General features: G+C 39.2%; 1 protein-coding gene across 14 annotated transcripts in view; it reads right to left on the bottom strand.

The window, feature by feature from the left end:
* The window catches only part of ABI2 (abl interactor 2), a 103,368-nt gene that overhangs the window by 73,085 nt on the left and 4,448 nt on the right, over positions 1-25,835 (bottom strand). For 4 of the 14 annotated variants that reach the window (XM_079923683.1, XM_079923689.1, XM_079923692.1 and 1 more), the window contains exon 2: positions 18,519-18,659. The exons of 7 other annotated variants lie outside the window; for them this stretch is intronic. In XM_079923683.1, coding sequence (XP_079779809.1) covers positions 18,519-18,659 — 141 coding nt within the window. Of the gene's footprint in view, positions 1-5,274; positions 5,455-6,042; positions 7,495-18,518; positions 18,660-24,475; positions 24,502-25,835 lie in introns of those variants that run through there. 3 more of the 14 variants (XM_079923690.1, XM_079923684.1, XM_079923694.1) reach the window with 3 other exon arrangements.

The following is a 25,835-nucleotide window of genomic DNA, read 5'->3' as shown; positions in this document are numbered from 1 at the left end:
TCATTATATCTAACAAACATCATTACCTCTTTGAGTAGTCATTAACTGTTCAAAGTCCACTATGTCCCACTCTCCCCTCTCCCACACCGTTTAGGACTCTAAACTTCTTTAGGACTCTAAACTTCTAAACTTAGCTTAGAAAAACAGTCAAATAAGAAAAAGACACAGACAAGGATGTACACTGACAGTTAATGGTGAAAAAGAAAAAAACATGAGACTGATTAAACAATACATTCATATACTACCTTTATGCAGTAATGAAAATAGTATTGTTATGTATTACTGATATGGAAAAATATCTATGAAATAACTAATTGAAAGAGAGCTGGTTACAAAGTACCTTAACACAATCATCCTAGTTTTGTAGGTGACTGTGTATAAATGTAAGCACGAGAAAAAAGTCAGAAAAAGGCCCAAAATGTTAACATAAGTTTTCTCTGAATGTTAGGAATGTAATTTGAGTCTTTTAATGATTTTTAATATGGTCTATTTTTTTTTTACCTTGGACATAAATACTTGTTATCAGAAAAAGTAAAGCTATATTACTTTGCAAAACCATAATGCATGCATTAATACAAAAGAGCAAACTTTAAGTGCTCTGTCCTAGTCAACTACTCACAAGGAATATTTGTAAGGAATAAGAGCACCAAAACAATTTTTTTTTTTTGGTTAAAACAATTTTTTTAATCCTTCTGAAATGTATTTTACATTTGCACACTTATTTAAACAATGATTTGGGGCTCAAGACATTTTTCTTGTTATTTCTAAGCGCCAAATGAAGCTTTAAAGTGTTGAGGCTGCTGCATGTCTGCTGTATGGATAAGTCAACCCTCGGACATTCACTAAGGTTTTATAAGAACCTAATTTTACAAGAGCGGATATTCTAAGTTTTAGAGTTTTGTGCTTGCTTCAGCAGCACATATTCTAAGTCTGAGATTGTTTTCCTATAAAGTTAAGTGCGGAATAAAAACCTGAATAAATGCAAACAGAACCTATTTAAATAAAACTGATATCAGAATTGCTGCTTTAACCTAGAAGCCTTATAAATGACAATGGAGAAGCTACAATATCTTATTTTACATATAAGAAATAGTGAACAACACTAATAGAGGTTATTTTGTAATTCTTAAACAATGTATGATAAGTAAACACCTGGGACTATATTCTCATCTTTTGCTACAACCAAGTTTAATTATCACAGTTATAGTTCATGCATTAAAGGCACTATGACACCTCAACCCAGTTATCTAATATTCCTATTTAAATGGGATTAAGTTCCTGAAAAAAAGAAGAAATTTAGATAAAGGAGAAAATTATCATAGGCTTATAGAGGAATATTATAATGTATGCTATGGTAAGTACAAATAGTCCTATGAGAAAAGATTCTTACATAGAATAAAGTGACTTATTGCCAAGAGCCATCCTAGGCAATGATTAATCCTTCCTACTTTGTTATTTCTTCACTTTCCCTCATGATACTGACTTCTTATCTCTACAAGGGGATGTTCCCAAAGACTCTTGTCTTCAGACTACTCTTCTTGCTGTACTTGCAACCCTTAGAAAGAAATTTCACTCCTTCCTTAGCTATCACTTCCAAGCACAGAATTTTTAAATCTATTTACATCTTAACTTCCATCGCTCCCAAACCCATATTTCTGTTTACATGGCACCTCACCATGTATAATGTGCCGTATCAGTATATCTATAACTCACCACCTTCCCCAAAACTACTTCCTCCTACTTTTGTTAATAACATTATTACTCCATCACCTCAGATATTTTCCAAGTCTCTGTATCCTACACCTAATCCGTTTACATGATCCTTATATTCTATCTGTGCCAACATATCATTTCCTTTCTTTCAATTGCTACTGCCTACATTCTACTTCAGGCCCTCGTTATCTCTTGCCAGGACTACTATACCAGTTTCTAGGTCAGATTGTAGTATCTTACACGTGGTCCTGCAGATTCATCTTTCTAAATCAGTTCTGAAGCCCCCAGAGCTTCATCTTACCTACTTAAATAAAAAACTTTACTTATCATTTACAGTCTTCCTTAATATGGCCTAGAACTTATCTTCCATTCAACCCTACTTGAACCTTAGATTACAGTTTAATTAGACTTAACAGTTCACAAAACAGACCTTGGTTTCTTACCTTTGTGCCTTTGCCTGTTCTCTTCACCTGAACCCATCAACTTCACCAACAACCCATCCCCTACCTTATCATCCCTGATTGTGATACTGATCATTTCTTACTGAGAATTCCCACAGGATTTTGTTTTCAGGTTTACAGCACATACTTTATAATATCGGGCTGGCCATAAAGTTCGTTCGGGTTTTTCGCAAGGCGTTACGGAAAAACCCAAATGAACTTTTGGGCCAACCCGATATGTGCATGTTTCATTGACCCAAACTCCCACACGCCCTAGTGGAAAGACCTTGAGGGTAAGTATTATGCTTTCACATCACATTACACACAGGCATTACATATTATCTGTTGAAGTGTATCTTCCAAAATGTTCCAGAGAATCAAAGTTACTTCTATCACCCAATAGGCAGTGAGGGTGGGGAGGAAGAAGTGATATAAGAAAGATTTCTTTGACCTCCAGAAGCTTAGGCACCATCCATGGTACTCATGCCTTACTGTGTACCCCTAAAAAGAAAGTTCAAACTTGTTTTTCAATTTGATGTTCTAGGATGGGTGCTGAGAAATATGAAGAATAAGAACGTTACACCCTCTAGAGCAGCTCAAGACTGCAGTATTATTACCACTAGGTTACTACCATTATTTATTTTTCCTTTTCACTTCTACTAATAGGAAAACAGATTTGGTAGAGATTTAAGTATATAGATAATGGGGAGGGGGCAGGAAAACAATGATAATATTTAAGACGGACATGTATGGACATGCAGGAGAGAATTCTCCTCTACAGATCACACCCTTGAGATCTACTGTCTGTTTCTTTCTCTTCTCCAGCAGTAAATCTCTCACCCACTCTAGTCCAGCCTGTTACTCTACCTGGAAAATATGTAATTATTTTTGCTCTGGGTATAAACTATTACCACATTAGTTAAAGTACAGGTACTAAGTTCTCATTCAATCAGTTATCTAAAGTATTAAACAATTTCTTCTACACCTGCCATGATTAATTTCATTTCATCAGTTCATTTCAATAAACCCTTATTGACTGAATGTATATTACATGACACACATTGTACTATGTACTAGAATATGAAAATGAAACACGTTCTCTGCACTCAAGAAGACTTTAGTCCAATACAGAGAAAAGCATATAAAATAGAAAATGTCAATGCAGAATGGTCAGGGATATGAATGCCATCCAACTAGGAACACTATCTTATATGACCATCCAAGTGGAGTCTCACAGAATGGAGTTAATCCTGCCAAGCAGGAGTAAGAGAAGATATTCCAGGCAGAGCAAACAGCCTAAACAAGGGCACAGAGGCATGAAAAAGATTCTTGAATCCAGAACACATGTAAGTTTGGTATTATTAACATATCATCAGTTCACTACTGCCCCTACTTTAAGACTGAGACGTGCTGAAATTTAAGATTAGTATAGTAACTAACCGTTTTCTTTCTCACAAAATTGTTAAGAAATTAAAATATCACACATATAATTAATCTAGGTCACGGCAGAGTCATAGCACCTGATTCAATAATGGGGCTGAGGAGAGGGGAGTATTCTTAGATTACCTATTTACTGAGCTTTCAATTCTGCATTCCAAAAAATCTTGTTACTAAACCAAATTGAAAAGAAAGGTCCCATCACTAAATCTCACAGAAATTAAAGTAATAGCTTCTAAAATATATGCCAAGGGCTTCCCTGGTGGCGCAGTGGTTGAGAGTCCGCCTGCCGATGCAGGGGACATGGGTTCGTGCCCTGGTCTGGGAAGATCCCACAGGCCGCGGAGCGGCTGGGCCCGTGAGCCATGGCCGCTGAGCCCGCACGTCTGGAGCCAGTGCTCTGCGACGGGAGAGGCCACAACAGTGAGAGGCCCGCGTACTGCAAAAAATAATAATAAAATAAAATATATGCCAATCATTATATACAAATAGAAAAATTTTGCCAAAAGACCATACAAAATATTAGAAATATACTTATGTCTTCAGAATTGTTCAAATATTAATTTCTATGATGCCTAAAAGGGAATATATTCATTTGCTTCCATACTCCTGGATGGAGAATGCAGTCTCCAAAAAAAAAAGTATGGCATTCAAATTAGAATGAGTCATACAAGTCATAGTGAAAAATAGCAAAGCACAATTAGATAAACATGGACAGTTCACCAAGGAAAGAACACAAGACAAACATGAACATGGGAAAACATTCAGCCACACAAATGATGGGGGAAAAAAACGACAGAAACAAAGCACCATTTTTACCAAGTAATTAACAAAAAAGTTTTAAAGAGCATACCTGCATCGTTTTAAATTTGCTTTGTGGTTACCTTGCTTTGGAAGACGAAGAAAGAGAAGCACATGCGATGAATGCCAAATACTCTTATGAAAGGAAAAGTAATACTGAACGTGCCAGGAGACTGCAGAAATCAAGAGAAAGGACTGTTTTAAGAGGACAACATGGTCATGCTACTAAGAAGAAAGATGAGGTCAGAAAAGTATCCAGTAAACAGCTGTGGCAATATGGAATTGCTTGATGAATTTTTAAAAAGTATTTTTAGCTGAGCAGTAGTGTAGAAATCAGATCAGAATGAATTTTAAGAATTGAGATGGATGCTGGGAAAGCAGCCCTAAGGTCCACAGAGCCGTGGTTCATTAGAGATGCCACTTAGATGTACAACAGGAACTACCAAGGGGAAAGCTGGATGTAGGAGTCCAAAGCTCAGGAGAGAGGTCAGCGTGGGAAATAAACACTTGTCATTGGTGTATAGATGGTACTTACAGCATGAACCTAGAAGAGGATACCTGAGGAGTATAAACGCAAATCTGAGAATTCATCCCTGGGGCATGCCAACATTTCAAGGAACGACTCTCCTAAAGAGAAGCCAGCAAAGGGAGAACAAAGGAGCAGCCAGTGAGGTAGAAGGAAAGCCTGGGGAATGTGTAATCAGGGACTTAAGAGAGGAAAATATTCAGGGGAATGTTTTCCTTCAGCTGAGTTGAAAGCTGCTGAGCAGAAAAACAAGATGAGAACAAAGACATGGATCCAACATGGTGCTCATCAATGACCTTGACAAGTGACACCTCAGGGGACAGACTGTCAGGTGCAGGAAGAACTAAGTTTGAGTACCTCAAACCAGAGGACAGATCAACATGGACTCCTGTCCCCAGAGGAATACGGATGATCTTCCCCCAAGCGGATCATCTGTGCTTGCCTTGGAAAGATGAGTCTGATCTGGATGCATAGATGTCTAGGGTGAGACAGGACGTACACAGTTTGCCCAGCCAAGGAACCACGGAATCAGGTCTCCTGGGAGGAGCAAAAACCAGGTGAAGCAGAGAGCACATGGTGGGGAGTTGTGGGTAATACAGCTTGAGCTTCAGTAGAATCTGGTCATGGGTATCTGGAGCTAGCTGGAGGCCCTGAATTCCTGCTCCGGCAGGAGGACCTGCCCTTGAGGAACATGGTGATGGTAATGGGACAGCCCAAGGAAGAAGAGGAGCTGAATGTGTGTATGTTGTGGGGCAGGGTCCGGGGAAGGGGGCCAGAGGGAGAAGAGGTGCCTGGAAGGAGGACCAGTCTGACAATCGCCTTCTTCCTTCAAGTGCCAATGCCGGCTCTCACCACCTGAGGACATCCTTCTGGAGCCTTTCCAAGGGCATAGTTTAGAGGTCCATCCTCCCCACTCCCATAAGGCCCATCCTCCCCACTCCCATAAGGCCCATGCTGACTCTGGCACAAAAAAATGCTGCCCCTAGGGCAAACTGTTTCTAATTCTCACTTGAACAGGTCCTGTTGGTATTTACAACTGCTTCATGATTTCTCTTTCATTCTGAAATCCTACAACACCCGACTTGTATTGAGTGTCTCCTGTATGCCAGATGACTAAGCACATACCAGCATGAGTACTGAGTGGAGGAGGTGGCGGGTGGCAGACCTCTCCTGGGTGGAGAGGGTGGCCTTGTGGATTTCAGTCTGATGCTCCCACAGGTGTCGGTGGTTGAGTAACCTCCCTCACTCTTTATCCCACGTTCTCCGGGAATTCACCTCGTGAAACTGTCCTCTCTTCACTATACACTTGGGCCTAGCATGTCCATCCGGGGTTTTTACGTTCCATTACCTTTTCCATGTTTGGGAGCTTTCATTCTACAGATTAAAAATATTTTTTTGAAATTAAAAAGAATTGAAGAAAGCATATATAGACAACTCTTTGTAAAATGTTTGGCCATACAGCAAATTAAAGAAATGGAACGAGCTAGAAGAGAATATAGTGTTAAAGAAAGGTTTATTTTAAGGTGGGAAATACCAGAGCAGTTTTACATGCTGAGATAAACAATCTAATGAGACAGGAAAGGTGGAAGAGGCAAAAGGGTTTAAGGAAAGGAACAAAATATTTGAGAAGGGGAGAGCTCAAATGGAGAGACTAGTCTTTGATTGGAGGAGAACAGTTCTTTTAGAAACTGTCGTCTTTGCAAAAAAGAAAAAGGAGAAAGTTGCTGCAGTTAAAAGGTTTATAGGGCTTCCCTGGTGGCACAGTGGTTGAGAGTCCGCCTGCCGATGCAGGGGACACGGGTACGTGCCCCGGTCCAGGAAGATTCCACATGCCGCGGAGCGGCTGGGCCCATGAGCCATGGCCGCTGAGCCTGCGTGTCCGGAGCCTGTGCTCCGCAACGGGAGAGGCCACAACAGTGAGAAGCCCGCGTACCGCAAAAAAAAAAAAAAAAAAAAAGGTTTATAGATTTTAATCTGGGAAGATGAAGATTTAGGCTAGTAGCTTTAATCTCTGAAGTATGAGGCAGGGCAATATATAAAAATGAAGAGGGCAGAGAGATTTGTGGATATAAAGAGAGAAGAAAAAAAAAAAAGAAAGACATGAAGATAAGACATATTTATCTCAAGGCTTCCCTGGTGGCGCAGTGGTTAAGAATCTGCCTGCCAATTCAGGGGACACGGGTTCGAGCCCTGGTCCAGGAAGATCCCACATGCCGCGAAGCAACTAAGCCCGTGAGCCACAACTACAGAGCCTGTGCTCTAGAGCCCGCGTGCCACAACTACTGAGCCTGTGCTCTAGAGCCCGCAAGCCACAACTACTGAGCCCACGTGCCACAACTACTGAAGCCCACATGCCTAGAGTCTCTGCTCCGCAACCAGAGAAGCCACCACAATGAGAAGCTCACACACCGCAACAAAGAGTAGCCCCCGCTCACTGCAACTAGAGAAAGCCCGCACTCAGCAACGAAGACCTAATGCAGCCATAAATAAATAAATAAATTTATTTAAAAAAAAAGGACCATTCTCAATTCTATCTTACTTAAAAAAAAAAAAAGACATCTTTATCTCAGAAAAAACAGGGAGGATTAAACGAGATCATGTATGCCAAGAATTTAGCACAGAACTTGGCACAATAGAAGAGCTCAATAAATGATAGACCTTTTTATGTTATCTGATCTCCAGATGTAGAAAATCTTTTAAATATAAAGCAATGGTCAGGAAGGACAACTACGATCTCCAAAACTGCTATATTATAAAAGTTTTTAAATAATATAATAAAGCTTCAAAATATAGACAAGCAAATCAAAACCCTACACCCAACAGGGTAACAAACGTAAATTTAAATACACAAATTTAAGACAGAAAATTTAAAACCAACTCTGTAAACGACAGTTATATTGAAAAGACGAGCCACAAACTGGTTTAAAATATCTACAAAACATATTTGATAAAGAACCAGCATCCAAACTACGCATGGAACTCTTAAAACTCAACAGTAAGAAAACAAATTTTTTAATGGGCAACAGATCTGAACAGATACCTCACCAAAGAAGATATACAGATGGCAAATAAGCATATGAAAAGATTCAACATTATATGTCATGAAGGAATTGCAAACTAAAACAACAAGATACCACTACACACCTGTTAGAACAGCTAAAATCCAAAACACTGACAACACCAGATGCTGGAGAGGAAGTGGAAGAAGAACTCTCACTCACTGCTGGTGCGAATGCAGAATGGTACAGCCACTTTGGAAGACAGACTGGCAGTTTATTACAAAACTAAATACACTCTTATCATATGATGCAGTAACCATGCTCCTCAGTATTTACTCAAATGAGCTGAAAATTTATGTTTATACAAATTTTGCACAAGGATACTCTTATTGTATGATCCAGCACTTGGTATTTTCCTAAAAGAGCTGGAAACTTATGTCCACACAAAAACCTATATATAGATATTTATAGAAGCTTTATTCATAATTGCCAGAACTTAAAAGCAACCAAGATGTCCTTGAGTAGGTGAATGGAGAAATAAACAGTGGTACATCAAACAACTGAATACTATTTAGCACTAAAAAGAAATGAGCTATCAAGCCATGAAAAGACATGGAGGAATAATAAATGTATATTACTAAGTGAAAGAAGCCAATCTGAAAAGGCTACATACTGTATGAGTTTAACTATATGACATTCTGAAAAAGGCAAAATTATGGAGACAGGAAAAAAGATCAGTGGTTGCCAGGAGTTTGTGGAAAGGGACGGGAGGGATAAATAGGTGGAACCCAGGAGATTTTTAGGGCGGTGAAACTATTCTGTATAATACTGTAATGGTGGGTACATGTCCCTATACATTTGTCAAAAATCATAGAATGTGAAACACCGAAAGCAAACCCTAATGTAAACTACAGACTTTAGTTAATAATTACAATATTGGTTCAGCTTTGATAATGTACCACACTAGTGCAGGATGTTAATAAAAGGGGCAACTGGGCGTAGGGGTTTAGGGGTATATGAGAACACTCTGTATTCCATTTTTTCTGTAAAACTAAAACTGATCTAAAATAAAAGCCCTATAACCAACATTCTTATAAGACAGTTCTATCCCAGCTACCTTCTGTTCTACTTATTTAGCCCATAGAGGAAAAAAAAAATCAGTATTTTTGCACCTCCAAACTCTAGAAGTACTAGGTCCTCCCAATACAGCTTTCTCTCTTTGCTCCATTCCAGTAGGATTTAACCTTCAGAATTTTCTCAAGAAAAGTCAGGCAGGGCTTCCCTGGTGGCGCAGTGGTTAAGAATCCACCTGCCAATGCAGGGGACATGGGTTCGAGCCCTGGTCCGGGAAGATCCCACATGCTGCAGAGCAACTAAGCCCGTGCACCACAACTACCGAGCCTGCACTCTAGAGCCCGCGTGCCACAACTACTGAAGCCCGCGCGCCTAGAGCCCGTGCTCCACAACGAGAGAAGCCACCGCAGTGAGAAGCCCGCGCACCGCAGCTAAGAGTAGAGCCTGCTCACTGCAACGAAGACCCAATGCAGCGAAAGGAAAAAAAGAAAAGTCAGGCAACAATTTTCATGCTTACTCCCATATCATGCCCAGTTCAGTCAGGATCTACTCAGATCTCGCTCCCTGTGCACAGCTCAAACATTTCTACAGATTAGCAAACCTCAAACTGGGGATGAAATCTCAATCCTCCTTTTTAGTAGACAACCCCAATTTCTATGACTGATTTTCATAAATCTCTCCTGATATATGTGGATATGAGGGAGAAGCACAGCATTTCTACCACCCTCTTATAAGAAATCTTTATTCGTTTACATACACATATGTAAATGAATGGATATATATACCTATGTATATGTATATTAATGGATATACAGAGAATAAGGGGGTGAAAAGCAGTCTCATCTCTCAGCAGGTCCTATAAGAGTAACATAACAGCCTTATTAAAATACAGAGGTAATTGTTAAATATTGTCCTCAACTTTGGAGCCTGAACTATAACACCAAGACAACAAAATAAAGTCTCATTTAATATCCTCTTACACAAATAATTAGAAACCATATAAATGTCCAACAACAGGGAAAGAGTTACATAAATTTGGCACAACTATATCATAAGATATTTAGTATTAAAAACTGTTTATGGCGCTTCCCTGGTGGCGCAGTCGTTGAGAGTCCGCCTGCCGATGCAGGGTACACGGGTTCGTGCCCCAGTCCGGGAGGAGCCCACGTGCCGCAGAGCGGCTGGGCCCATGAGCTATGGCCGCTGAGCCTGCGCATCCAGAGCCTGTGCTCCGCAACGGGAGAGGCCACAGCAGTGAGAGGCCCACGTACCACAAAAAAACAAACAAACAAAAAAAACTGTTTACGGGACTTCCCTGGTGGCGCAGTGGTTAAGAATCCACCTGCCAATGCAGAGGACACGGGTTTGATCCCTGGTCCGGGAAGATCCCACATGCTGCGGAGCAACTAAGCCCGTGCACCACAACTACTGATCCTGCGCACCACAACTACTGAAGCCCACCTGCCGGAGAGCCTGCACGCCCCAACTACCGAGCCCATGCACCTCAACTACTGAAGCCTATGCACTCTAGGGCCCGCGTGCCGCAACTTCTGAGCCCGTGTGCTGCAACTACTGAAGCCCACGTGCCTAGAGACCATGCTCCACAACAAGAGAAGTCACTGCAATGAGAAGCCCGCACACTGCAACCAAGAGTAGCCCCCGCTCGCCGCAACCAGAGAAAGCCTGCGTGCAGCAACAAAGACCCAACACAGCCAAACACAAACAAAAACACAACAGGCTCTGCCTTTCTGTTTGCTTTAGAGTTTTCATTCTGTTTTCCTTTATAGTCATCTTCTACACTGTCTCCTGGCCAAAACAAACGAACAAAAAATAACTCAGTACAGGAAAGCAGTATTAAAGATAGTATTATCTCTTTCTTGTTCAGCATCTATTACTGTTTTTTCTGGTTAAAGAATTCCACATTCATGTGGCAAATTTAGTTCGTGGCAGTTGACTCACATTCTCCCTCCACCTTACCCATGCCACAGGTATGGACACAAGACCCAAGCTTACCTAAAGTACACCAATCCTTTGGACACTGTCTGATTTAGAGGACACTGATTCAAGTTAAGCCAGTAAGAGTCTTCTCTGGAACTTCTCTAACAGATTGGAAAATTAATTAGTTAGCAAAGGTTGCTGTGGTGGCCACAGAGACACATGTTCTGACCTCCCTTCAAGAGACCATGCTTTAGGGAGCCCAGGTGACTGACAGTCACCAGCTGCACCTTTAGAGATGGTGCTCATGCTGAGCCACACTTCTCCTAAGAAATGTATTATTCCTGAATAACAAAGTATAGATCATACTTGAAAGTAATTACCCTGATTTTGGTCCTTCCTGGTTTCATACATGGTATCAGCAACAAGAGGCAAAAGAGACTAACAAGGATCCTATTTAATCCCTGTGTTGGGTCAACATTTTCAACTCAGAAGTATCCTGATCTTGGAGTCATGCCCTTAAATGCTGGCCCAGTCTCTAGTTTGCCAAGCAAACTTCCTTTTCTGCATGGTGGGCTCATCATCTGTTGTTTCTTACCTAGCCCATATAATGAACCCAATTCTACTGATCCCCAGGCAATTTGTTATTCTGAATCAGCTCATCCCTAGTACCTAAATTCTCCTTTATACTCCTCTTGCTGAACTGCTACTTTGGCCTGTCCATACCTCTCTGTGCTTACCATCTCTGTCCTCCATCACCTACAGTGTTCTAATTCTTCTCCCCTCACATTTGCAGCTCCTCAACTGTCCTAACCTAAAAACAACTAAATTTGTTTCCCCTCATCATATCCCACTTCCCCTTTCCAGCTTCTCAAAACTCTAAGTGAAAAAATCCTCTCCACCCAAAACTGCACCTTGTGTTTAAAGCATTCTTTATCTTCTTACAAATCAGAACCTTTGTCATTCATGACTTTACATGGCAATACAAACCATTTTTAAATCATTTAAAAGTTTTCTTAAAATCCTGGGCTTCCCTGGTGGCGCAGTGGTTGAGAGTCCGCCTGCCGATGCAGGGGACACGGGTTCGTGCCCCGGTCCAGGAAGATCCCACATGCCGCGGAGCGGCTGGGCCCGTGAGCCATGGCCGCTGAGCCTGCGCGTCCGGAGCCTGTGCTCCGCAACGGGAGAGGCCACAACACTGAGAGGCCCGCGTACCGCAAAAAAAAAAAAAAAAAAAAAAAAAAAGAGTTTTCTTAAAATCCTAACACAAGATATAGCAACTGAATAGAAAACTTACAAGTGTCTTAAGTGTAAAATCGCTTCAATTTCTAAATACCTAAATCTGTATGTACCAGTACATGTACTGTATATATAGAGTGTCAGTATATATAAATATACTACATATTCTATATTAAGAATATAAGCGGGCTTCCGTGGTGGCGCAGTGGTTGAAGAGTCCACCTGCCGATGCAGGGGACACGGGTTCGTGCCCCGGTCCGGGAAGATCCCACATGCCGCGGAGCGGCTGGGCCTGTGCGCCATGGCCGCTGAGCCTGCGCGTCCGGAGCTTGTGCTCCGCAACGGGAGAGGCCACAACAGTGAGAGGCCCGCGTACCGCAAAAAAAAAAAAAAAAAAAAGAATATAAGCTATATACTGTTCTAACTTAACAGATGAAAAAGGTTAATTCTTTCAGATCAAGCAAGGTACGAATTTGGGATCTCTGTGTAGATTCTACAAATGAGAGAAACTATAGGTGGAATTCTCTAAAATTTTTCAGTGGGTAGAGGCTTAAAAGACCCAAAGTATCAATAGGTAGATGCCTACCCACGCCCACCCTATCCCCACACACACCACTCCTCCACACACAGAGCCAGAAAAAAGAACAGGCAAGAACTTAGATCAGAAACAACGCTCCCTATGATTTGTAAGTTACCATGTAGCAATTATAAATGATGTAAGCCTGCTATTAAGAACCTTCCCAAGAGGGTTTTCTATCTCGAAATGTGATCTGGAGACATTTTTACTGATAAAAGTAAGATGTCATTCATAGGAAGTCAAGTGAAAATGTAATCAGTGAAAATTCATCTATCTGCTTGGGAATTAGAAGATAAGTTCATATGGGATGGAGAGAACTATAAAGACATATGTAAAAGACTGAAAAATTGTATTTAACGTGTCATAGCGGATCACATTTTTATCTAACATTCCCTCCATCTTTATTAAAAAGAGAAAAGAAACTTCTCTCCACCTCATACCCTGGGTGTGACCTACACTAGGCCAATTCTAATACTTTTGCCCATTCTAGGCCACAGTGATTTTCTTCCAGAGAAATACAGATACATCTCTGGATTTTTTCCAACTGATTCTAGAAGAGAGAACTTTCCTTTCCTCTTAGATGTATGAGGCCTGAAACATATGTAAGGCTATCTCACAGGACACGGAGTATGCCTATCTGAAAGGACAAAGCCAACACGCAGAAAGAAACAGAAATGAGAGAGTTGGAGTTCTTGATGCCAGCCATTCCTACTTTTTCACATGGCTTGGTTAGTAACTAATACATTCACATTTTTGCTATTTGTGATTGGGCAGGAGGAGGTGCTGACTGAAAAGGAACTGACCACCACACTCAAGGTACGGTGCACGCCTGCTGAGGAGTTCAGAGAGTTTAAAGACCAGGATGGATGCGGAGATGATAAAAGGGAAGAGGACAGGGCTTCCCTGGTAGCGCAGTGGTTGAGAGTCCGCCTGCCGATGCAGGGGGATGCGGGTTCGTGCCCCAGTCTGGGAAGATCCCACATGCCGCAGAGCGGCTGGGCCCGTGAGCCATGGCCGCTGAGCCTGCGCATTCGGAGCCTGTGCTCCGCAACGGGAGAGGCCACAGCAGTGAGGGGCCCACGTACCGCAAAAAAAAAAAAAAAAAAAAAAAAGGGAAGAGGACAGCCTGACAATCACAAGTGTCACTAAACTCAAAACATCATGAAGAAAGCTTCTTGGGGACAGTGTTTTGTTGACCCTGCAAACCTATGCCACAGACTTAAAAACTGAACAAGATTTATTCAGTAATAAGGAAGTCTACGCCAAACTCAGCTAGAAGGAACAGAACGCTTCACGGATTTCTTATGATCAGAAGATGATCTTACACCAATTGTTGGAACTGACAAGTTAGCAAGGTTCCCTGTTGCCTGAAGGAGCATCATTATGGAAAAGAACATTATTCTAAGCTGATATTCACTGATGCTTGAAAAGGAAAATATGGACCTTTTGCTTTGCTTTTCGTATTAAACACCAAGAGGAAAAGTTAAAAAAAGGTTTTTCAAATTGAGTTTCCGTCACTTGAAGCCAAGGAATCCTAAAACACTTAAAAGTGTTACTTTTAATAGCTTAATATATACTGGCTTCAGCTCTCAGTAACACGGCATCTTTAAAATAGTTGTTATGTCACCTACCTAGACAACCTATGTATATGCTAACTGGAAACAACTGAGGCAGATAAACTTGATATTCACCTCCACCCCTAAAGTATCAGTGGAGAGAAAAAGAAGGTTACTTTAGAAATAAAACAAAAGATCACTGACTAATCTTTTCGAGATTCAAAAAATAAAGTTATTTGCTGAGATTGTGGTTGGCTATTTCAGGAAAACCTATCACTACAGCCAAAGTGAGGTTTGTAGAAAATGATGAGGATAACAGAAAAGATAGGGCATTTGGGTTCTTATTCTAGCTCTGCTACTATCTTACCAGGTCATAAATAACTCACTTATACTCTCAAGAAATCAGTTACTACTTGTTACATTGGAAAATCTAGACTATTACGTCATTTTCAGCTATAAAATACCATCATTCTTTTCTGGAATTTGGAAGTAGGTCATTTTAGATTCAACTATACATGCTTATCTAAAAAGTGACAGATCACAAGTTTTATAATAGTATCTATTTTAGGTTAGGAAAAAAATAAGTCTGGTAAATTTGACATCAAATTTGTTTTAAAACAGACAAAAGTTTTAAAACACTTTCCTTATTACTTAAAGATGCCTCCTTTACTCAGTTGCCTTTTTAAACACATTTCAAGTATGGGAGAAAATATTTGCAAATACATGACTGATAAGGAGTTAATATCCAAAATATATGAACAGCTCATACAACTCAGTATTGAAAAAACCCAATTAAAAATGGGCGGAAGACCTGAATAGACATTTTTCCAAAGAAGATATACAAATGGTCAACAGACACATGAAAAGATGCTCAACATCACTAATCATTCACAGAAATGCAAATCAATACCACAATGAGATATCACCTCACATCTGTCAGAATGGCTATCATCCAAAAAAAAAGAAAAAAAAAAAAAGACCACAAATAACAAATGTTGGCAAGGATGTGGAGAAAAGGGAATCCTTGTACACTATTAGGAGGAATGTAAATTGGTGCAGCCACTGTGAAAAACAGTAAAGAGACATTTTAAAAGAATATAAAACCACAAAAAAGGGAAAACAATTTTAGAAACTCAACCCAAGAGGTCCAAATCTGACTAATAAAAACACAAAAAAAGAAAACACAGCAGAAACATCACACAATTTTTCAGAGTTAAAGAATATAAGACTCCACTAAATGTACTCATCAAATGCTTAGTACAACTGATGGAAAAAGACCAATAGCAAAAAACATCATCATGAGGAATAAATGATCCTACAAGCCTCCAGACAGGGAGAGAAAAAAAAAACATATACAAAAAAAAAACATCAGGAAGCAAAATGGCACCTGACTTCTCAAAAGCAACACCAAAAGCTAATAGAAAATGTAGAAATAGAAGAATGTCTTTACAATCTGAGAGAAAATTATTTCCAACCTATAATTCCTTACCAATCAAACCATCAATCTAGTGAAAGTTGAATAAGATTTTCAGCACACTTTTTTTTTTTTAAACTTTCCATGTACCGTTTCTCAGGAAGCACTGGAGGATGTACATCCTCAAAACAGAAAGGCAAGAAAGGAGGAAGCATGGAATCCAGAAAATAGCATCTACATAAAAGAGGCAAAGGAAAATCAAAGACCAATGGCAAAGAAAATTTCTGAGATGACGGCTGGGTTAATAATTCATATAATCCATATTGGAGAAGAACAGCCAAGGGCTCCAAGAAATACACTTCCTGGGGGAGGAAATAAAACTGATATTGGGAGACAATTCTCCGTGGTTCTTCTGCATTTTGTACATTGCGGTGAGCAGACGCACTGATGGCCTTTGTTTCACTATCTTTTCAAGTATGTTTGTACAGAAAACAGTCTTAGAAGATAAAGAGTATCTCCCTCTGGAGCAAGGGGCAGGTATTTTTACTGACCTACATAAAAGATTCAGGTTCCCTAAATTCAGGGTTCCTCCCAATAATGCAACCCACTGCATGTGCAGATATCACCTGGCCTTCCTCATGTCACACTGAGATCAGGGGTTTTAGGAATAAGATCAGGAGTTTTAGGAATATTATTTAGGAATAATAATAAGTGAAAATAAGGATTTTCACACTGAAAGTCAGGGGTTTTAGGAATAATGATACTCTGGCTAATGTTATTGCTGTGAGTAATAAAGTCTTATGTCTCTGACACAGGAGTCTCATGTCTTCTGCCACAGCAACCATAAAACTGTGGCTAGCTAGCCTGTTAGGTCGAAAACAGGGTTAAATTTCAGACCCTTCACAGTTTTTGACAACTGATAGATCACTAATATGCTTTAATATATTGAGATAAGATTTATACATCCAGAGGAAAGTTTAGAGATGAAACAGAGATAGATACATAAGTAATTAAGCCTTCGAAGAAGTGAGGTAATTATTAGCCCCAAGGAAAAGAAAAAATTTGCTTAGGAAAGGAAATAAAATCACCAGTCCACTGTATGATTCAGCTGTGAATATTTACATAGATATAATGGATACAATAAATCCAAACTGCTAGAAGTTATGTTGAAAAGATGGGAAAAAGTATAGGAAAGTGAAGTCACCATTTCTCATAGCAGAATTATCTAAAACTTTAAAAATAGCAACATGAACATGGACACGTGGAGGTAAAAATCAGAAGAAACATAAAAGTTGAAAGAGTCTCCAGACAGAGGGAAATCAAAAGTAAAGGGGGTACTCTTTTTTTTGGGGGGGGGGGTGAGGGTGTAGACATTGAATAGAATTATAACCGTGGAAATAATCAAATCTGTGTAATTCAATATGGCAGTCACTAGGCACATGTGGCTATCGAGCACTTGAAAGGTAGGTAGTAGAAATGTAAAATTTAAATTGAATTTCAATTAATTTAAATTTCAGTAACATATAAGGTCAATATACAAAGTCAATTGTATATATAGTAATAAACAATCCAAAAATTAAATTAAGAAATCAACTCCATTTACAATAGTATCCAAAAGAATAAAATACTTAGAAATCATTTTAAAATTAGAAGTATAAGACTTAGACACTGAAAACTACAAAACATTATTAAAATAAATTAAAGAACTAATTAAGTGGAAAGCCATCCCATGTTCATTGATCAGAAGACTTAATGTAATTAAGATGGCTCCCCAAGTTTATCTACAGATTCAATACAATCCCAGTCAAAATCCCAGCAGCCATTTTGGCAGAAATTAACAAGGCATCCAAAAATTCATATGGAAATTCAAGGGATGCAGAGTAGCTGAAATAATCTTGAAAAAGCACAAAGTTGGGGGACTTCCCTTGTGGTCCAGTGGTTAAGAATACGCATTCCAATGCAGGGAACGCGGGTCCAATCCCTGGTGGAGGAACTAAGCCTGCGCACCGCAACTACTGAACCCGCGCACCACAACTAGAGAGCCCGCGTGCCACAACTAGAAAGAAGCCCACGTGCTGCAACAAAGAGCCTGCATGCCACAACTAAGACCCAACACAGCCAAAAAATAAATAAATATATATGCGCACACACACACATATATATATATATATATATATATATTTTAAAAAAGGACAAAGTTGGAGGACACATACATCAAAATTTCAAAACTACAAAAGTACAATAATCAAGACTGTGGTACTGGGGTAAGGATATACATGGATAATGGATTAGAACTGAGAGTCCAGAAACAAAATAATATCTTTATGGGAAATTCATTTTCAAGAAAGGTGCCAAGATAATTCAATGGGGAAAGAAAAATCTTTTCAACAATCAATGCTGAGATGAATAAATGCACATGCAAAGGAATACATATGGGCCCTGTACCTCACAACATACCAAAAATTAACTCAAAACAGACCACAGATCTAAATGTAAGAGTTAAAACTATGACTCCTAGGAGGAAACACGGGAGTAAATCTTTGTGACCTTGGATTAGGTGATAGTTTCTTAGATATAATACCAAAAGCACAGAGAAAAAGAAAAAATATATATGTTGGACTTCATTAAAATTAAAAACTTGTGCATCAAAGGACACCATCAAGAAAATGAAAAGAAAACCCACAGATGGAAGACAATACTGTCATCCCTCAGTATCTTTGGGGGACTGGTTCCAGACTCCCTGCAGATACCAAAATCCACCACTGCTCAAGTCCTTTATATAAAATGGCATATCCATTTTATATAACCTCAGTATCCATGGGTTCTGCATCCTCGGATTCCGTATCCTCGGGTTCTACCAATTTGATCTGCAGTTCGTTGAATCCACAGATGCGGGACCCGTTGATGGTGGGTGACTGTATTTGCAAATCAAATATCTGATAAGGGACCTGTATCCAAAATATATGAAGAATTCTTACAATTAGAAAATGAAAAGACAAACAATCCAATTTTTAAATGTGCAAAGGATGTGAATAGACATTTCTCCAAAGAAGATATACCAATGGTCAATAAACACATGAAAGGATACTCAACATCATTAGTTGTTAGGAAAATGCGTATCAAAACAACAAAAAAGCCACGTCACACCCACTAAGATGGCTGTAAGCAAAAAGACAGTCAATAACAAGTATTGATGAGGATGTGGAGAAACTAGAACTCTTGTACAATGCTAGTGGGAATGTAAAATGGTATAACCAGCTTGGACAACAATCTCACAGTTCCACAAATAGTTAAATATAGTTGCCATGTGACCTAACAATTCCATTCTTAGGTATATACCCAAGAGAAAGAAAAAATATATGCCTACATAAAAACGTATACATGAATGTTTATAACGTTACATGTTAATATATGTTCTGGTAGCATTATTCATAATAGCCAAAATGTGGAAACAACTCAAAAATCCATCAACTGAGGAATGGATAAAAAAAGTGTAGTACAGCCATTCAGCTATAAAAAGGAATGAAGCACTGATACATAATACAACGTGGATGAACCTTGAAAGCACGATAAGTGAAAAAAATCTAGACATAAAAGGCCACATAGCATATGATTCCATTTCTATGAAATGTCCAGAACAAACAAAAAACCCCAAAAAACTATATAAGTAGTTGCCTAGATATAGGCAGCTGGGAGGATAAGAGGTGGTAACTCAGTGGTATGGGGTTTCTTTTTGAGGTAATGAAAATGTTCTAAAAATTAACTGTACTTATGATTGCATATATCTGTGAAGATACTAAAAACTCCTGAATTATACACTTTAAATGGGTACTTAAATGGTATGTGAATTATATCTCTATAAAACTGTTATTTTAAAAAAAGACAAAATGATATACTGACATATTACAATATAGTGAACCTTGAAAACATTATATTAAAGAACGCAGACACAAAAAATCACATATGAGTCCATTTATATGAAGTGTCTAGAACAGGCAAATTCATAAAGACAAAAAGATTAATGGTTGCCAGGAGGCAGAGGGAGAGGGGGATGGGGAAATGACGGCTAAAGGGTACAGGCTTCTTTCTGGAGTGATGAATATGTTCTGGAATCAGATAGTGGTGACGGTTGCACAATCTTGCGAATACAATAAAAACCCACTAACCTGTATACTTTAAATAGGTGAATTTTACTGTATGTGAAATATATCTCAATTCAAAAAATTTAAATGGCCACAAATGGCTACTGTACTAGACAGCACAGCCACAGAGGGTGCCTAAATTCAAAGCAGCCTTCGATTAGCAAGAAACAGACTTCTGTTTTCAGCCATTTGAGAAGTAGGGGCTGGGAAGAGAGCAGGAACAGACAAATTTAAGACTAGCAAAGAAGTGCTAAACATTTGGACTGTAATTGCTTAAAACTTTTGAATATACATTCAGATGAAAGTCCAAAAGCTATAACCCAAGGATGGATGACTTCAAAACAGTGTTTAACCTCTATGGGCATAAGCTTCTGAGTTTATAAAAAGAAAATTAACTACAAGAGCATTTCCCAGACTGTGCTGTACGTCTTATTAATAGCTACTGGGCATCCAAAAACAGTTTCGAGGACTAATACATTTTGTGAAACACTATATGTAGGTAACTTAAACAGGTTTCTTTACTGCAAGACTTCCCAGAACACTTGAAATGATATTGTGTTTCGTAGGTTCAAAAGGGGCACATTATGCAGTAACTACTTTACAACAAATATTTTTACATATTACACAATTCTGGTTTGGGAAATACTGAACTATATGAGTTATAACGGTTCCACCAGCTTTAGAGCTATATGAGTTCGATCCCTGGCCCGGGAATATCCCACATGCCACAGAGCAACTAAGCCCATGCGCCACAACTACTGAGCCTGTGCTCTAGAGCCCGCGTGCCACAACTACTGAAGCCTGCGTGCCTAGAGCCCATGCTCTGCAACAAGAGAAGCCACGACAATGAAAAGCCCACACACCGCAACGAAGAGTAGACCCCGCTTGCTGCAACTAGAGAAAGCCTGCACACAGCAACAAAGACCCAACACAGCCAAAAATAAAAACAAATGAATAAACTTATAAAAACAAAAACAAACAAAAAAATCTATGGGATACTGCAAAAGCAGTTCTAAGAGAGAAGTTTCTAGCAATACAACCCTACCTCAAGAAACAAGAAAAATCTCATAGAAACAATCTAACCTTACACCTAAAGGAACTAGAGAAAGAAGAACAAACAAAAACCAAAGTTAGTAGAAGGAAAGATATCATAAAGATCAGAGCAGACATAAATGAAATAGAAACAAAGAAAACTATACCAAAGATCAATAAAACTAAAAGCTGGTTCTTTGAGAAGATAGACAAAACTGACAAACCTTCAGCCAGACTCATCAAGAAAAAGCAGCAGAGGTCTCAAATCAATAAAATTAGAAATGAAAAAGGAGAAGTTACAACAGACACCACAGAAATACAAACCATCCTAAGAGACTACTACAAGCAACTCTATGCCAATAAAATGGACAACCTGGAAAAAAAGGACAAATTCTTGGAAAGGTATAACCTTCCAAGACTGAACCAGGAAGAAATAGAAAATATAAACAGACCAATCACAAGTAATGAAATTGAAACTGTGATTAAAAATCTCCCAACAGGGCTTCCCTGGTGGCGCAGTGGTTGAGAGTCTGCCTGCCGATGCAGGGGACGCAGGTTCGTGCCCCGGTCTGGGAAGATCCGACATGCCATGGAGCGGCTGGGCCCATGAGCCACGGCCGCTGAGCCTGCGCGTCCGGAGCCTGTGCTCTGCAGCAGGAGAGGCCGCAAGAGTGAGAGGCTGGCGTAACGCCAAAAAAAAAAAAAAAAAAAAATCTCCCAACAAACAAAAGTCCAGGACCAGATGGCTTCTCAGGTGAATTCTATCAAACATTTAGAGAAGAGCTAATACCCATCCTTCTCAAACTCTTGCAAGAAACTGCAGAGGAAGGAACACTCCCAAACTCATTGTAGGAGGCCACCATCACCTTGATACCAAAACCAGACAAAGATACTACAAAAAAACAAAATTACATACCAATATCACTAATGAATATAGATACAAAAATCCTCAAGAAAATACTAGCAAACAGTATCCAACAACATATTAAAAGGATCAGACACCATGATCAAGTGGGATTTATCCCAGGGATGCAAGGATTCTTCAATAGATGCAAATCAATGAATGTGATACACCATATTAACGAACTGAAGAAGAAAAACCATATGATCATCTCAATAGATGCAGATAAGGCTTTTGACAAAATTCAACAGCCATTTATGAAAAAAACTCTCCAGAAAGTGGGCATAGAGGGAAACTACCTCAACATAATAAAGGCCATATACAACAAACCCACAGCAAACATCATTCTCAATGGTGAAAAAGTGAAAGCATTTCCTTTAAGATCAGGAACAAGACAAGGATGTCCACTCTCACCACTATTATTCAACACAGTTTTGGAAGTCCTAGCCATGGCAATCAGAGAAGAAAAAGAAATAAAAGGAATCCAAATTGGAAAAGAAGAAGTAAAACTGTCACTGTTTGCAGATGACATGATACTATACATAGAGAATCCTAAAGATGCCACCAGAAAACTACTAGAGCTAATCAATGAATCTGGTAAAGTTACAGGATACAATATTAATGCACAGAAACCTCTTGCATTCCTATACACTAACAACAAAAGATCAGAAGAGAAATTAAGGAAACAATCCCATTCACCACTGCAACAAAAAGAATAAAATACCTAGGAACAAACCTACTTAAGGAGACAAAGGACCTGTATGCAGAAAACTATAAGACACTGATGAAAGAGATCAAAGATGACACAAACAGATGGAGAGATATACCATGTTCTTGGATTTTAATAATCAATACTGTGAAAATGACTATACTACCCCAAGCAATCTACAGATTCAGTGAAATCCCTATCAAATTGCCAGTGACATTTTTTACAGAACTAGAACAAGAAATCTTAAAATTGGTATGGAGACACAAAAGACCCTGGATAGCCAAAGCAATCTTGAGGGAAAGAAACAGAGCTGGAGGAATCAGACTCCCTGACTTCAGACTATACTATAAAGCTACAGTAATCAAGACAATATGGTAGTGGCATAAAAACAGAAATATAGATCAATAGAACAGGAGAGAAAGCCCAGAGATAAACCCACACACCTATGGTCAACTAATCTATGACAAAGGAGGCAAGGATACACAATGGAGAAAAGACAGTCTCTTCAATAAGTGGTCCTGGGAAAACTGGACAGCTACGTGTAAAAGAATGAAATTACAACACTCCCTAACACCATAAACAAAAATAAACTCAAAATGGATTAAAGATCTAAATGTAAGACCGGACACTATAAAACTCTTAGAGGAAAATATAGGAAGAAGACTCTTTGACATAAATCACAGCAAGATCCTTTTTGACCCACCTCCTAGAGTAATGGAAATAAAAACAAAAATAAACAAATGGGACCTAATGAAACTTAAAAGCTTTTGTACAGCAAAGGAAACCATAAAGAAGACAAAAAGACAACCCTCAGATTGGGGGAAAATATTTGCAAACAAATCAATGGACAAAGGATTAATCTCCAAAAATTATAAACAGCTCATGCAGCTCAATATTAAAAAAACAAACAACCCAACCAAAATATGGGCAGAAGACCTAAACAGACAGTTCTCCAAAGAAGACATACAGGTGGCCAAGAGGCACATGAAAAGATGCTCAACATCACTAATTATTAGAGAAATGTAAATCAAAACTACAAAGAGGGGCTTCCCTGGTGGCGCAGTGGTTGGGAGTCTGCCTGCCGATGCAGGGGACGCGGGTTCGTGCCCCAGTCCGGGAGGATCCCACGTGCCGCGGAGCGGCTGGGCCCATGGGCCATGGCCACTGAGCCTGCACGTCCGGAGCCTGTGCTCCGCAACGGGAGAGGCCACAGCAGTGAGAGGCCCACGTACCACAAAAAAAAAAAAAAAAAAAAAAACTACAAAGAGGTATCACCTCACACCAGTCAGAATGGCCATCATCATGAAATCTACGAACAACAAATGCTGTAGAGGGTGTGGAGAAAAGGGAATCCTCTTGCACTGTTGGTGGGAATGTAAATTGATAGAGCCACAATGGAGAACAGTATGGAAGGTCCTTAAAAAATTAAAAATGGAACTACCATACGACCCAGCAATCCCACTACTGGGTATATACCCAGAGAAAACCATAATGCAAAAAGACACATGCACCCCAATGTTCATTGTAGCACTATTTACAATAGCCAGGTCATGGAAGCAACCTAAATGCCCATTAACAGACGAATGGATAAAGAAGATGTGGTACATATATACAATGGAATATTACTCGGCCATAAAAAGGAACGAAATTGGGTCATTTGTAGAGATGTGCATGGACCTAGAGACTGTCATACAAAGTAAAGTCAAGTCAGAAAGGGAAAAATAAATATCATATATTAATGCATATATGTGGAATCTAGAAAAATGGTACAAATGAACCGGTTTGCAAGGCAAAAATGGAGACACAGATGTAGAAAACAAACATATGGACCCCAGGGGGGAAAGTGGGGGGGTGGGGGTGGGATGAACTGGGAGATTGGGATTGACATTTATACACTAATATGTATAAAACAGATAACTAATAAGAACCTGCTGCATTAAAAAAAATAAAATTAAAAAAAATTCTGATGTGTTAAATCACCTCCATCTACGGAAATTCAATCTCCCTAATTCAGCCTGATGTTCACTTGCATGGTTCACTCCTCTCTGTGGAGGTAAAAGACAAAAGTTACAGGGAAGGATTCAAACATCAGTCCTCAAATTTCTACTTTCTCCTTCTTCATTCTAGGTACTTTTAACATTATTCTATTTGTGAGAACAAACAGAAGTTAAACACATAAATACAAACCTCCTTTCTGTATACTCTATGACCATGATAAAAAGCAAAGATTACCACCACTAAGTGTCTCTTTTTAAAGCAAGGTATAAAAGTAATATAGAACATGAACATAATATTTTTAAAATATATGATACGTAGATGTACATGTCAAAAAGATTTAAAAGTACAAATACCAGATGTATATTCAAAATGACTAGGCAATTTTAAGTTTGTTCCTTAATATTTATTTGTATTTTCTAATAATTTTTCAACAATAAGCATGCATTTTAATGGTTTTTATTAGGAATGTGCAATCTTTATATCATTTTAGTAACTACTTTTTAATGAAACTGACTAGTAAGCCATGATTCTGTTATGCCCTTATAAACCCTTCCTGCAATTTTTAATGAATTCTGAGAGTATCCTTGCTGATAATGAGAAAAAAGGAAAGCTATTAATGACATCTTTCCCATTATTCAAAAGAAAGATTTCAGAGAAAACATTAAGGTAAATTCTTTTTTTTTTAACATCTTTATGGGGTATAATTGCTTTACAATGTTGTGTTAGTTTCTGCCGTATAACAAAGTGAATCAGCTATATGTATACATATACCCACATATCCCCTCCCTCTTGCATCTCCCTCCCACCATCCCTATCCCACTCCTCTAGATAGTCAAAGAACCGAGGTGATCTCCCCGTGCTATGCAGCTGCTTCCCACTAGCTAGCTATTTTACATTTGGTAGTGTATATATGTCCATGCCACTCTCTCACTTTGTCACAGCTTACCCTTCCCTCTCCCCATGTCCTCAAGTCCATTCTCTACGTCTGCGTCTTTATTCCTGTCCTGCCCCTAGGTTCTTCAGACCTTTTTTTTTTTTAGATTCCATATATTATGTGTTAGCATTCGGTATTTGTTTTTCTCTGACTTACTTCACTCTGTATGACAGACTCTAGGTCCATCCACCTCACTACAAATAACTCAATTTCGTTTTTTTTATGGCTGAGTAATATTCCATTGTATATACGTGCCACACCTTCTTTATCCATTCATCTGTTGACGGACACTTAGGTTGCTTCCATGGCCTGGCTATTGTAAATAGTGCTGCAGTCAACATTGTGGTACATGACTCTTTTTGAATTATGGTTTGCTCAGGGTATATGCCTAGTAGTAGGACTGCTGGG

The sequence above is a fragment of the Stenella coeruleoalba genome (genome assembly GCF_951394435.1).
Source record: "Stenella coeruleoalba genome assembly, chromosome: 6".
Lineage (NCBI taxonomy): Eukaryota > Metazoa > Chordata > Mammalia > Artiodactyla > Delphinidae > Stenella > Stenella coeruleoalba.
Note: the sequence above shows the minus strand (reverse complement) of the source record. Positions and strands in the feature narration are given on the sequence as shown.